The sequence below is a fragment of the Notolabrus celidotus genome, chromosome 20, assembly GCF_009762535.1.
Source record: "Notolabrus celidotus isolate fNotCel1 chromosome 20, fNotCel1.pri, whole genome shotgun sequence".
In the NCBI taxonomy this organism is placed as follows: Eukaryota; Metazoa; Chordata; class Actinopteri; order Labriformes; family Labridae; genus Notolabrus; species Notolabrus celidotus.
This window is the reverse complement of record NC_048291.1, coordinates 19,318,581-19,333,152: the sequence shown is the minus strand read 5'-3', so window position 1 is coordinate 19,333,152 and position 14,572 is coordinate 19,318,581. Positions and strand designations below refer to the sequence as shown.

The 14,572-nt window shown below is 40.8% G+C and overlaps 2 protein-coding genes across 9 annotated transcripts in view; one reads left to right on the top strand and one right to left on the bottom strand.

Annotated features, from left to right (window-relative positions):
• Positions 1 to 14,572, bottom strand: part of nfixb (nuclear factor I/Xb) — a 177,111-nt gene that overhangs the window by 109,345 nt on the left and 53,194 nt on the right. The gene's annotated exons all lie outside the window — the stretch shown is intronic.
• LOC117832644 lies at positions 66 to 1,662 on the top strand. Its single transcript, XM_034711876.1, has 2 exons — positions 66 to 1,362; positions 1,614 to 1,662. Exon 1 carries the CDS (start codon positions 95 to 97, stop codon positions 995 to 997), a length of 903 nt encoding a protein of 300 aa, XP_034567767.1. The 5' UTR covers positions 66 to 94; the 3' UTR covers positions 998 to 1,362; positions 1,614 to 1,662.

Below are 14,572 nucleotides of genomic sequence, written 5' to 3'. Positions count from 1 at the left end.
ACTGTGGATTTTGGGTGGCAAGAGGTTAATTAATTCAGTTCTCCATAAATGTATAACCTGTCGGAAGCCGCGTGGGAAGCTCTAAGAACAACAGATGGCAAACCTTCCTCCTGAACGTCTGGCAGCCTGCCCTCCCTTCACGTATGTGGGACCCGATGTGTTTGGGCCTTGGTCAATTACAACTAGGCGCACCAGAGGTGGACAGGCAGAGAGCAAGCGATGGGCCATCATATTCACTTGCCTCAGTTCAAGAGCTGTCCACATTGAGCGGTTCTTTGCTCTCAGAGGCCCTGCAAAGCAGCTCCAATCTGACTGTGGGACAAATTTTATTGGAGCTTGCAAGGAGCTGGGAATGGACAAAACTGTGCAGACTTATCTCAGTCAGCAGGGATGCTGTTGGAACTTCAACCCGCCGCACGCCTCCCACATGGGAGGTTCATGGGAGCGCATGATTGGTGTCGCCAGAAGGATCCTTGATTCGATGCTGCAGCAGCTGAAGACTCGCCTAACCCATGAGGTCCTTTGCACACTCATGGCGGCAGTTACAGCTGTCATAAATGCTCGGCCGCTCCTCCCTGTGTCTACAGACCCACAACAACCTTTCATTCTTTCTCCAGCTTTGCTTCTCACACAGAAGTCAGGACTTCCACCTCCTCCTGGGACTTTCTCAGACAAGGACCTTTATACAAAACAATGGAGACAGGTGCAGGCCCTTGCAAACCAGTTCTGGACTCGTTGGAGCAAGGAATATCTATCCTCCTTGCAGCAAAGACACAAATGGACAGTTCCACGCAGGAACCTTGAAGTCGGCGATCTGGTTCTCATCAGGGACAAGCAGATGATCCGCAACTGCTGGCCCTTGGCTATTGTCACTGCAACCTTCCCAGGGAAGGATGGACGTGTTAGGAAGGTTGAGGTCAAAACAACTAACCAGGGCAGCGCAAAGACATTCCTGAGGCCAGTTGTAGAGCTGGTTCTTCTTCTGGCTAAGGACTGATTTAAAAACTACATGTCAAGACATGTCTTGGACACCCGCAAGTTCAAAGTGGCCTCACGGAGGCCAGGCGAGGAGTGTGCAACCACTAAGGCAGTTAATTTGGTTTTTATAACATGGGAATTCATTTTGCACTAATTAAAGTTAAAGAATATGTTAAAAGCTGCTAAAAGTTAAAAGTGCCTGTAAAAGAGGTTTATTTTGAAAGTCGGTCATTTGATGACGTCACATCCTGTCAGGTCTGTTTCTGTTAGGTCATTTCCTGTTAGCTTCTTTTCCTGGCTCATCAGAAAGCAAGGCAGACATGTGGAGCATGGTCTGAATGTTATCCGCCGCCATCTGCTCAAATTCATCATAGAGGCATTGCCGTAAGTTCATAAATGTGATGTTTAGGATGTTAAGAATATAAATAGTGATATATTGTTAAAAAACGTTTAAGGATAAAAGGTTAAAAATTGAGATTATTTACATTTATTTAAAAGCTATTTAAAACATGCTAGCAGCTAATGTAGCTGGTACTCAAAGTGCATTGAGTGAAGTTAATTCATGTTTGAAGCCACTTAAAATGTAACATTAAGTTATATACAGTGCTTATTGTTTTGTATTGTTTTATTTACAGTTTTCACCAGCATGTCAGTGAAGGAACCCGAAGTAAACGGTCAATCTTGCTTCGACTCTGTCTTCATTGGCTCTGGTTTACCTTGGTGTTTAGTCAGAGTTTCAACACACTGCACGAGAACACTACAACTATACAAATAAAGATTGATTGATGTAGGGCTATGTAGCTGTTTTAACATTTCACTATATGTCAATGTTTATTTCATTTATATTGCCATCACAAGCAGCAGAGTCCCTCTTGTTCATCCTGACACAATCAAGTGTACATTTGATCGACTAGTGGGAGACTGTAATGCTGGGGATTCACTCACAGTCACACGTACTACGCATACTGTTAACCCTGCTCCTCCTGCTAGCACATGCAAACCTTCTTTTACCATCTTTCTCTGGGAGAAGTTGAGCATGCAACATTTCTTAATCGATTACTAAAATAATGGATTACTGCAGCCCTACATATTCATATGCTTTTTAACAACAAATAACATCTTGTCCAGTGCCTGTCCACAGTTCATTGACCATGCGTGCCGATTCTGTCACTGAATGTTGGCACAACAGTGTCAGGGTCACCTCACCCCAGAGCTCTCCAGTCGTCCCCAGGACTGACCTCTCAGGCTGTTGAGTAACATTCTGCAGAACAGTTCTATGCAGATGATGAGCATAGTGAGTGGAGCAGCAGCAGCAGAAGCAGGGGCACAGATGATAAAGAGAGAATGTTTGCAAGTTAAGAAATTAAGCGATGGTGCATGCACAAGATTAGGAAGAGGTGCAGAGGTGATTAGGGTGAGAACGGGGAGGGAGGAGGGTTTTCTTTGCCAAATTAAGGAACAAGTAGCGCCTAGGGGCTGATCTAAACAGGATTTACCTGTTGCTGTCCCAAGGTGACTCGCTTCACTCATTTACCCAACTGCGCCGCAGGGCCCAAACTCCCAAAGACCTTGTTAATTAAGGTGCAGACAAGCAAAACATTGTGTGTGTGTGTGTGTGTGTGTGTGTGTGTGTGTGTGAGAGAGAGAGAGAGAGAGTGTCATTCTATGTCTGTTCATATGTGTGTATTTATGAGTTTATATAGACATTTGCAACCTCAGTCTCCTTGTGTGAAATTCTCCCCATTTGGCTTCTTTTACTGAATTATCTGACACTGTCACCTCAAATCAGTGTCTCAAATGTTACAGTAGAGGCACCTCTATAACAGCAACAAGAACCCAATCACCCCATACTGTAATGCCTTGCAACAGAGCCAGGGGGGGGCTTTCTTTGCACCAGGTCTGGTTTAAATTATACGATCATAAATTACCCTTTAAAAAAACAACATAAAGACATGGACTCAAAGTAAGAGAGTAGTGTGAAAGGTGGAGAAGCAGACGTCAAAAAGGGGGAATTTTCTTTCTAGTCTTTTTGAATTAACATACAACAGCACAGACCGTCACGTATAAACAAACACAGCACACACTCATCAGCAGGTCATGGCTGGAAGTCACCCCGCAGGTACAGACTCTGCAAAATCAAAACACCAAAAACAATAACTGTCAGACACAATCAGCATAGCTGGGAACAACACAGGCTGGACCAGTTCCATCTATTAGTTCATACATCTGCAATGCAATGGAGACCAAACTGACTACTGCCCCGTTACCGAAACATTTCTATATCCATCCGCTGCTCTAATGAGTGCCAGGATGGTTTAGAAACCAAAAACAAACAGGCATCACATTGGAAAGGAAGAGGAATGGATGTGGGTTGAAAAGAGTGGAAAGAAAGAGGGAGCGGAGAAAGGAACAGGGTACACATGAAGAAGAGAGTGAGGGAGGAAGGGAGGGGGTTGTTTAGAGCAAGAGAGTGAAAGTTGTCATAAAACAACAATAATAAGAGGCCTCAGTGCCACCCAGTGACCACATCAAACCTTAAGTAATGACAGGCTGTGCAGAACACATGTTCGCCTCAGTAAAGGAGCGCATGTGTGTGTGTGTGTGTGTGTGTGTGTGCGTGTGCGTGTGCGCATGCGTGTGTGTGTGTGACTTTGTGCGTGGCGCATTTGCCTTTCTGTCAGTGCTACAAAGTGGCGAAGTTAAGTGAGAAACATTGTTCTCAACACGGACACGTGCAGGGCCCATCCTTCACACCACAAAGCAATACTACAGTGTATAAATGCACTCTCCTGCACTGCATTTGCAACATGTGTACTTTACTGTGTGTGAAACAAATAAGTCTATGTATTGGCAAAAACCTGGCAATATGATACACAGCCCAACAAAGAGGCGACAATATGATCTATTGCATTATATTAGGATACTTTAGGCAAGGAAATACATGTGTATAGCAATTTTTTTACGATCATTTGATGATGTCATCAGCCTATTCCACTCAACTTAGACCAGCTAGCTTTGTCGTAAAACTCACATATAATCTGTTTTACATGCTCTGCTGTATGGGACCCATGAAATTGGTGTGCATGCAACTGTCTGCACGCTTAAACTCGAGGCAATAGCTGCTGTGAATGCAACTCTCTTGAGACGGTGCGAGATTCACAATGGCGGCGCCCTGCTGAGAACATAAATATTGGACATTACCTCGGCTTTCTTTCTTTTTTTTCTCTTTCTTTTTTGACATGGGACAAACGTCAGAGCTCCAACTAACAGCAGTCACTTCATGTTTTAAATCACCTTGTATATTTTGTTATGAACTTTGCTGTACAGTTCCGCTACCCTGTAGTGTTGTGACGGAAGATCATAGCATGGATTCAGAAGACGGCAAAAACCTACATTCTCTACCCCTGAGAGGGGCTGGCTTTCAAAAGCGATGATTCAATAACCTTCTCTGTGATCTTTTTTGTCTTTTTTAATCTATTATTCTGTAGCCCAGAGTTTGTTACTTTGGCAGAGCAGCTCTTTCTCTGTTGTTTTAGTGTATTCTGTTGCATGTTTAGTTTTTAGATCAGAATCAGAAATACTTCATTTATCCTGGGGGTGGAATTCAGTTCTTACAGTATGCTCTTATAAACCATGAAAAAGTCAAAATATTAATAGAAAGGAATAAAAAAAGATGTAGATAAAACAATAATAATAATAATAATAATAATAATAATAATAATAATAATAATAATAATAATAATAATAATAAAGTATATACAGAAGCACAGAACAGTTAGAATTATCTATGTACAAACGCGCTGGGAATGAAGGCAATACAGGTGATGTTGAATCAAATTGGGAAAATAACACAATCGATCACCTCCTCCATGTGCAAACAATTCCAAGATCATAGAAAACAAGGGTTTAAGTTAGATGCTGACCCAGGTAAGACTCTGTCACAGTGTTATTTTACTGTCACAGCTGAGCCAAAGCACTATAGAGAACTTACGCTTGATGTTGAGGAAAGTGTGGTTTTTGGTTTGCTCTCACTTGTGACGCATAAATGCCATAGGCAGTAACTGGCAGCTGCCATATCACGTTCTTCTCACTAGAGCAGTACATGACAGTCATAACAGGGTAAACTATTCCTGCATTAGTACAGTCATCCATACATGATTGCACACCAATATATGGTATAGCAATACTCAGTACTTTGCAAAGTGTTTAAAATCACCCTGATATTGTATCATGACTTGTATGGTGTATGTATGGTCATCATGAGGCCAATGGTGACTTCTGACCCTAAAAGATAGATGACTTAACATAACATAGATATATTCAATAATATTGATATTATTCATGCCCCCCTTCCCCACTTGAGTGTCCAAATCTGTTTGTAAATGTATGAACTTGTGCCCTCATAATTCCATAGTGAAATAAAAATGTTGAGCTCTTATATTTTGCAAAATAGTCTAGAGGTGTAGTGTGCAAAATAAATGGAAATTGTGTAACTAAATATAAAAACATTACATAAGCAAACAAACACAGAGGCTAAGGGTATATACAATGAGCATTTCACTAAAAAATATATTTTAAAGAGTTATTTCAAAGTAAACTTTTAGGACTCAACAAGTGTGGTTGTGTCTGTATCTGCAGAGAATTCTGTCTGATTTTTGTGTTTTTCAGTGTTTGGGGTAAATCGGATTGACTTCATCTATTAAAGGTTGATCAGTGCTGTGAAGCCGAGAACTACTCTCTCTCTCTCGCTCTCGCTCTCTCTCTCATAGTATGGTCCAGACTAGGGGTTCCCAAAGTGTGGGTCAGGACCCCCTGGGGGTCACAGGAAACAAATTGGGGGGTCTACCAAAATGTTTTTTTAGTAATCTTAAATTGTCTATTTTACCCAAAATTGTAAAAATATTGACTAAATAGTAGTTACATTTGAAGTTAGTTTAACTAAAACAATTAGTTTTCTGCTTTTTTTTGTTGCCAGATGACTCCTAAGGTTAGGGTTAGCTAACGATTAGTTAAAGCATCAGTAGCAGCAGGTTAATTCATAACAGCACAGGAAACACAGCCACATGTGCATGTAGGTAGGCTAATGTTCTGCAGACAAGTTACATTAAGTATTAAGCAATATTTAATCAATTTGAGGGAAAGTGGTACAAACCTGCTATGTTTGTAAAAACGTCTTGAGATAATGTTTGTTGTCATTTGGCCCTATACAAATACTGATTGATGATGGATGGATGGGTGGGTGGGTGGATGGATGGATGGATGGATGATTGATTGATTGATTGATTGATTGATTGATTGATTGGTTGATTGATTGATTGATTGATTGATTGATTGATTGATTGATTGATGATGGATGGATTGATGGATTGATGGATTGATTGATGGGTTGATTGGTTGATTGGTTGTTTGGTTGTTTGGTTGATTGATGGTACAGGGGGAGTCTTAAATTTTGTCTTTCTTGACTTTTACTATTAGAAAAAACTTGTTTCCAAATGCTAACAACCTATAAATTGGCCTAGTAGGCACATCAAATTTAATTGACATGTCTCGTGCAGCTAGCTTGCATAGTCATGGCAATTTGCAAACCCCCCAAAAAATCTTCAGTTTTTAAGGACAGCAGCCAAGGAACATGAAATATATATTCCAAGTAAAGCCAAAGCGAGTCCAAAATAAAATCAGCAAAGTTTCACTCTCAAGTGTGATAAACAGTGTGTGTAGGACACCAGACCTGGACAAAAAAGCCAGACATGTAGCAGCAGAGGGACGGAGAGACCTGAGCCCAGGAAAGAAAAGCCTGGTCTTTTTCACAAACACCTTATAGAAAAAAGCCTGACCACAAAAGAAGCTCTGTGCTTGAGGCTATTTCAGTAAAGAGTTCTAGCCAGGACAGATCCTCTGAGAGCACATGTGAGATGGAAAGAGAGGCGGAGAAAAGGGAGCTCTATTTGGTTAGCAACTTCCACGAATCAGTATTGGGAAAGAATGTGCGTAATTTGGTTCTGTTTGTTTTGCATTAGGATATAAAATATGTCAGGATTACTTCATCACACATCTAAAGCCCAATGAAAAGGAGATGGGTGAGAGACTGGGAGGGGGGAACCGCAGTTTTTTGTAAGATGGGTTTTGTGTAACATATCAAGTATTTCTCACTGGAATAGCAGCTTCGGCAATGCACAGTGAAAAAAAACATGAGCCCCAGAATTGCTACTGAGCCAAAAAGTCAGCTTAAGTCTAAGTCAACATCTTTCACAACAAAGTATTTGACAAAGACTTTAAGATAACAAATACATAAAAGTTAGCTTAGTATTTTTTATGCTTTTGTTCATTAATTTACAAGACAATTATTTCATCTGTTTGTCCATATTTAACTCACTATTTCAACTATTTAGCCTTTTGCATGTATTTATCTATATATACTTAAAGGTACAGTGTGTAGAATTTAGTGTCATTTCGCAGAACAGACTAGGTAGAAGTGGAACATAATATTCATAAATATATATATTTTTTATGTGTGGCCAAGCAAAATGCACCGGTTGGAAGAAAATTATGAAGAAGAAGAGAGCGGTTGTTTCAAAAGCATTCAAGTTTTTGATGGTAAAAACTTTACAAATAGAGGCCACCATCACTTCACTAACAAGAGTGAGCAGGGAAGCGTGTCAATCTAGAATGTAACTGTTAGTTATCACTCAAGTCTCCCATTTCTACACACTGTACCTTTAATATTATATACATATATATACTTGAATCATACTATATACTTTTATTTACTCTATAATTTAATATTATTTGTATACAAAAAATCAATAACATTAAACCAACCTTTTCTCATAGTACACTGCTTTTTTATCTCGGACTTTAAAGCTCCTGGGAGGAACTTTCTGGTTGTGTTGAATTTGCATGCAGTTAATCAACACAACTGGCACCTGCCCCCCGCCAATGGTTTAGACATTAATAATAACTACGTTGAAATGATCAGTCCTGTTGCTAACTGTCTATTTTGATTGTTCAACTCATAATGAGTCACTAATATTAATTTCAGTCTGTTTCATAATGACCTAAAAACTCCTCACAGTAGCTTTAACTATCCATCTGTTTATTCAATGTAACTATTTCAGTGTTTTCCATTACATTGAATTCATAGTCAGGCCTTTACATTTAGCCAACTATTTCATAACTTGAGTTATGTGTCCCTTGAGTATAAGCACAGTTGATTTGAGAAACTGAGTCAATATCTGGTCTTGTATGCTTGAGAGCAGAACTGAATTGATGGCTGTATCTGTAAAAGTGCTGCAAATGTACTAGAAGTAACACTGGTTATGCAGGATTTACACTCTGTGTAGTATTTTAAAACTTTTTTGGGGTTTTCTTCCAGGAGCTTGCTGAACGTCCATGAAATGGCAGGGAACAGTGAAAGCCATCTTTAGTTTACTGGGATATTCATGGCTCTTATTATTATTATCATTATTAAAAGGAGTTCCCAATGCAGCTGCCAGAAATGTGTCGTCTAGATTCATGTCCATATGCAAAATGTTAAAGTTGACCAGACAGAAAAAATTGGAGCACGTATCAAAAGCAGAGAACATACGCTTAAAACAAAGTGATCGCATTATTTTGTGTGTTTAGATCCTGGCGTTGAAAACCAATCTGGATTGGACTACACTGAACAAACTGGTGCCTTGCAGAGCTGCACAATATTGGAAAAACTGCTTTGTGATGTCTGTTCTTTTTGTGATATCTAAAAGCTACACCAGCTAAATCAAGAGTGCTTTAAGTGCATGTACACCATATATCCAGATGTACGCAGTGTATTATTTGAGACTTGAAGTTTTTTTCTTTAATGCAGCAAAACCTTTGTCCTACTTCTACCGGGCCCTGATTCAGTCCTCTGCCAGCAACTCTGAAAAAGAAGTGCAACAGTTGGAGGGAGTACAGGTGGAGCAACAGATTTCTCAACAAACGTTACAGTTCTGTTACTTACACACCATCTAGCATTTCAAATGTGATGGTTCATAGGTATGACAAATCTGTCCAGCCTAGTGGCAATAAGCTGTTAAACTAAAGCTCACCGTCTTGTGTTGCCTGTGACTCATAAAACCTCAAATGTGCTGCAGGTGTAACCACTAAAAGTTTACAATCTGTGGCACATTCACCACGTTATGTCATCGCAGCGCTAACCAGCATCAGGAAGAAGTGCTGTTGTTAATACTGATACACTCACTGGAGACTCACCTTGCATAACTGAGGGTCTGCTTTAACCTTACGGCTGAGATCAGCTGTAATAGTACCAGTGTTGTGTGAGTATTTACAGGCAAGTGACACACAGACTCTGCATACACAGCTGTACTCTCTGTGTGTGCAATGGTGAGTGTCCGCATTTATGTGTTATGTGTTAATGAGTCATGGAAGACAAGTCGTAGTAGTGTTTTTCTTTCGCATCAAACAACAATGCAGTGTGACACATGTCAGGTCATACGAATTACACCACATGTGACGATTGCACACACATCACAACTGGGATCCCACTGCAGCCCCAGCATCTTGTTAGGCACCATTTTACAGGCCAGGCCAGAGGGGGAAAGTAAAAACAGATGAAAAAGAGAGAAATAACAATGGAAGAAATGTCAGGAAAAAAAGAAAGCCAGGATCAGAGATGCTACTAAAGCCAAAAACCGCAGATAGAAATCTAAGAGATAAAACTCCCGACCGCAGAATGAAGGCCAGATTTCTCTGATTCACTGTCATCTGAAGTATTTTCTGTCTGCGTGGAAGAAGACAGCGGAACAGAGAGTGTGTCAGAGCAGAGAGAGAGGCCTTCTTCTCCCTCCCTCAGTGTCTGGCAGAAGCGACTCTTCTCCTCCGTTCAGATTTACTGCTCTTAAATTGTTTGCCCTCTGCTTTTAATGGCAATCTCCAGATCATCAGCTCTTAAAATAAACACCCAGGCTTGGATTACATTTTCTACCACCACTGAAGCTGAACGCGCTTACATAAACTGGCCTTGCATTCTCTCTTTCTGTCTTCATGTTGATATTGTGTGTGTGTGTGTGTGTGTGTGTGTGTGTGTGTGTGTGTGTGTGTGTGTGTGTGTGTGTGTGTATGTGTGTGTGTGTGTGTGTGTGTGTGTGAGCGCTCCCCTGTATATTTGGGCTGCTGGAGAAGACAGAGCATTAAAGCTTTGTAGCAGGCAGTAGAATAGAAACTAGAGTTGGACTCAGAAACAGGGTTGTCTGGGTCTAATAATACACCAATCAAATGTTACTGCACAGAGGGCAGATATAACAGCTCAGCGTCAGTGCTGAAGATGAGGGGAACACAGACAGTTCAATCTTTCTTTATAATATAATCTTAAAATACAATCTAATACCTCTAAATAGGTGTAACTGAAATATCCATATCCATGAGCTTCCCAACTTCAAAGAAATTAACGAATCATTTCCAACGGAGTTCAATTCTGATGACAAGGAGCGTAAAGTTTTAGAACGCTGTTTATTTTTCTGCGGTGACAGATTGCATCAAGTCAATGACCAGTGAGGGGGACCCTGGTTGACGTGGTGTGGGCACCCCGCTCACTAACTCCCTAGTCCCACAGCCAGCTGGGTCATATCAGTGCATTTACAATTTTTCTGCATGTTGTTTTCAAATGTGGTCGCTGCTCTTTATGTGTGCATACAAGGGCACACAGGCATCAGGTGCATCGGGAAGGGGGGGGGGGGGTTCAGGTGCAGGCTGAGTCCAATGAGGACTCTCATGTGCTCTGCTGCAGACAGCTTTTGTTGTTGCTCGGCCTGCTTCCATTGCGCACATGAGTATATGCATGGGAGCACTCGCACGCGGCGCTCTTGGAGCACATAAACAAACATCTAACAAACAACAGGCCAGTGAACTTAAAGATGTAGGCTGAAGCTTCTGAGAGGAATGAATGTTGCATTAATACAAAATAGAGTATGTGTACTGTACTTATTATTGTGCATCGATTGTATGTGACTTCTCCTGAATGTTATAGAACACACTGCAGAACATGCAGACAGATGTGTGAGTAATCAATGCCAATTTCCTATCTCCACGTCACAGGACCAAATCAGAGGCCACAGGTGAATGCTAAGGGGGAGGGGTGAAGAGGAAAAGCGCCCAATCGTGGCTCAATGTCGCTCATTTTTACCTTCTGAAGTGTCTCACTGTCACTTCCCACTTAATCTAAAAGAAAACAATTTAAAGGTCGCTAGAAAAGAATAAAAAATAATTTATTCGATTTTATAAATACATGATTATTTTCACACTCTACAAGTGTAAAAGTCATTTTTGTTTACCTGAAGACGAGTCTGTCATCACAGGCTTCAGTGATTGTTAAATTAGAAATATATCACCGTATTAAAGGGTCCTCAGAGCTTCTTAAAGGATGAAACTCACATGTTCGCCCCCTGGATTGAACAAAATGTGTGAATCCCATTAGGGGAAAAATCTGCTCTAAAATTACTGCTTGACATTTTCATATGTCTCGCTTGGTCTGTATCCAATAACAAGTGTTATATATATCCAGACATAATGCCAAGAAAATCTAATACCTCCCTTTTTCTCAAAGGAGTAAATTATGTCTTTTACTCCTGACTGTGCAGACCCTCAACTCTGACATACATTAAGTATACAGCAGCTACCTGTGATGTTCACGCCCAGTCCTGCTCATTACTGCTGAGGTTTCTGCTTATCAATTTGCATAAGTGTGGGGATGCCCTCTATAGAGTGAAAGTGATCTGAGTGGATTCCTCTGGCAGAGTTCTGTGCTCTGGTTGCCCACACAGTGGGCCAGAGTGCCACAGAAACAGAGCAGCCCTGCATGGCCCCTCAGTGTGCCAACCAGGCCAGTCATTGACACTCCTTGGACATCACCCAGGAAAGGTAAACTGAGTTTAAACAAAAAAAAACAAAGAAAAGAAAAACACAGGAGCGGCGTGGCCATGGCAACTCCTGTCATCTGCATTTCTAGACAGCCAGCAAACGCACAGATACAGTAAGGCCACCAGAGCGGCTTAGATTTCTGTCGTGAGGTTCAACACTACATGCAACTTTCTTCCAGGACATACAAAATGAATTAAACTGAAATACAAGATTGGAAATGTGTTGTTCTGATAAATAAAACTAAACAAACAATGTAATTATAATCTTCTTACCCTCTAATTTTTCCGTATTTGTATTGCTCACCAGGGAGGAAGGAAAAAAGTGTTGTTTTTCTATCTTTTATGAAATTTATTCATTGACGCTGCCAATAAGAATTTAAATGAGTTTGAAATTATAGACGAGAGAGTTGAGCGCTGACAGTTGACGGGTATAATGAGAATGTTACCATCCAAAAATTGTACCCGTGAAATGGAGCTGGCCGGCCATATGAAAAAACAAACAGACGGAGAAACTCAGTGGAGGTGTCAGGTGATTCAGTGACTCCTTTTCATCTTTGTTTTCTTGTTTTTTGGGGCTTTCTTTGGAGTAGGAATTCTGCCTTGGAGAGAGGAGGTGTGAAGAAGGGGCACCTGAATGAATACCAATTTACTATTAAATCAAAATCTGACTCTGAGATACGTGAAAGTGTGTCGCTGAGGAATAGCCGAATGAACAGTGAAAGAAAGGCAAGAAAAACTTTTTTATAACTCAAATGAACCACTCTGGGTTTAATATTTTGAACTTTAAAAGACATAAGTGTCGTCATCATAAAAACAGCAACAGAAAACTGTTCTGCAGTTATTATTATCTCATCTTTCTAACCCGATTGCCGAGCTGCAGACCACAGCGTGACCAAACAGTTGCCTTTATTCTCTCCGGCAGCTTGTTCAAAGTGTAAATCCCTCTCTTCATTTCTTTGTCCCCATCTGAACGCCGTGTTCGCTGTTCAGCTGCTCAGAGACATGGCAAGTTTATTTATTTATCCATTTCCCACTAATTAGAACATTTGCACTGACAAACATGGAAGCAAGTGGAATTAGCGCCTAGTTTACACCCACCTTCCCCTGACTATCGCCTCTCGGGTGCAGGAGAAAGTGCAGCATTTTTTAAGTGATGATAATGGAGAAGATACACACAGGTGCACTTGTAGGCACACGGGCACATTTTTAAACTCAAGCTGCTGTGATTAGACAGACGAGTTAATTACACAAGTTAGACTGATTTATAACTTTTAGTATGACAAGCCAGAAAAGACTTATAAGCCTTGAAAAGAAAACGCAAAAATAATGGAAGGTAAAATAAAGACAACCTGTAGCTTTATTCCATACTGTGCTTAGCACAGAGAACAGGACCCCCACCCTTGCGACCCCATATATTCACTCTGTTATTTGGGGGAACAAAAGCGGGGCTCTTAAGGCCATGGGTGGATCCATGAAAGGAAGAAAGGAGTCCTGCTCCTGGTTTTGGCTGAATAGGGGCCTTTCACACATAGAGAGGCCTGTTTACTCTCCTCAATAATGGCTCTAATTTTCTGATCATTATTGAGTAATTCCATCCACCCCCACACCCAGCGTTAAACGCTTTCTCCGATCATTCACGGCACCAGGGTCTCGTCTCTGACAGGGGCCCTGAATCTGTTCCTCAAATGATGTCAAATATACACGGCCCTTATTCCTCAAACGCCCTAACTCCTGATGAATGTACCGGACTCAACCGCAAAGTCTGAAACATGCAAATGCACAAAAAAATCTCCCTATAAAAAAAGAAATAAATCAGCATTGTTAATTTGCCATTGACATTTTCTCCACATGTGGATCTCCTCTCTGATTGGAAAGAAGCAGCGCTTTATCCTCCATTTTGTTTTGGACCTGAATCCACAGCAGCACCTTTACACTGACTTAAAATATCCGCTCTGCTAAAAGCCGGTGGAAAATATTTTGGATGGAAAAAAAGGAAGAAAGTAAAGAAAAGAAAAAAACATGCAGAGTAACATGACTGTCATCTTTTTCAAGTACATCCCAGAAAAATAAAACCTGAGTTTATACGCTGAGCATTCGTTTTTTTTTCCCAGCAACCCACACCGAAAACACAGCCATACGAGTTGTGGCAGGGGCGTAAGGGGACACAGGGGGGAAGACGCGTTAAGCGAAAACAAGGATATGGGGGAAAAATGTTAAAATGAGAGAGAAAGAAAGGATCAGAAGGAGAGACGTTGGCAGAGACTGTGTCGGTTTGAAAAGCTGGCACCTTCTAAACAGAGCTGCAGCTTTGGGTGCCAAATGCTGCCAACCAGCCCCACAAGCCTGAATATCTGCCCTCCCTCTCTCTTTGTTTCAGTGAGGCATTTTGCATCATCTTTATTCTACGCTTTTCCTTTTACTTTATATCAGCGCTCAGTATCATCCAAACAGCAGTGACTGACATTTATTACCATTAAATAAGAGAATTCATAAAGCAAATAAAAAAACATAGGGAGATATTAATTCACGTATTCATGATTACTGTTCATTTCAAGCATTTTATTTGCTGTGTTTTATGTGAAAGGATTTGTTTGCTTATCATCGCTAATTTCTGCTTTTGAGAAGGGTTTTAAATTTGAACAAAATTTCCAGGGACTAAAGATCTGTACTCGACGGTTTCACGGTGTTCCGGTCCCGTTTTC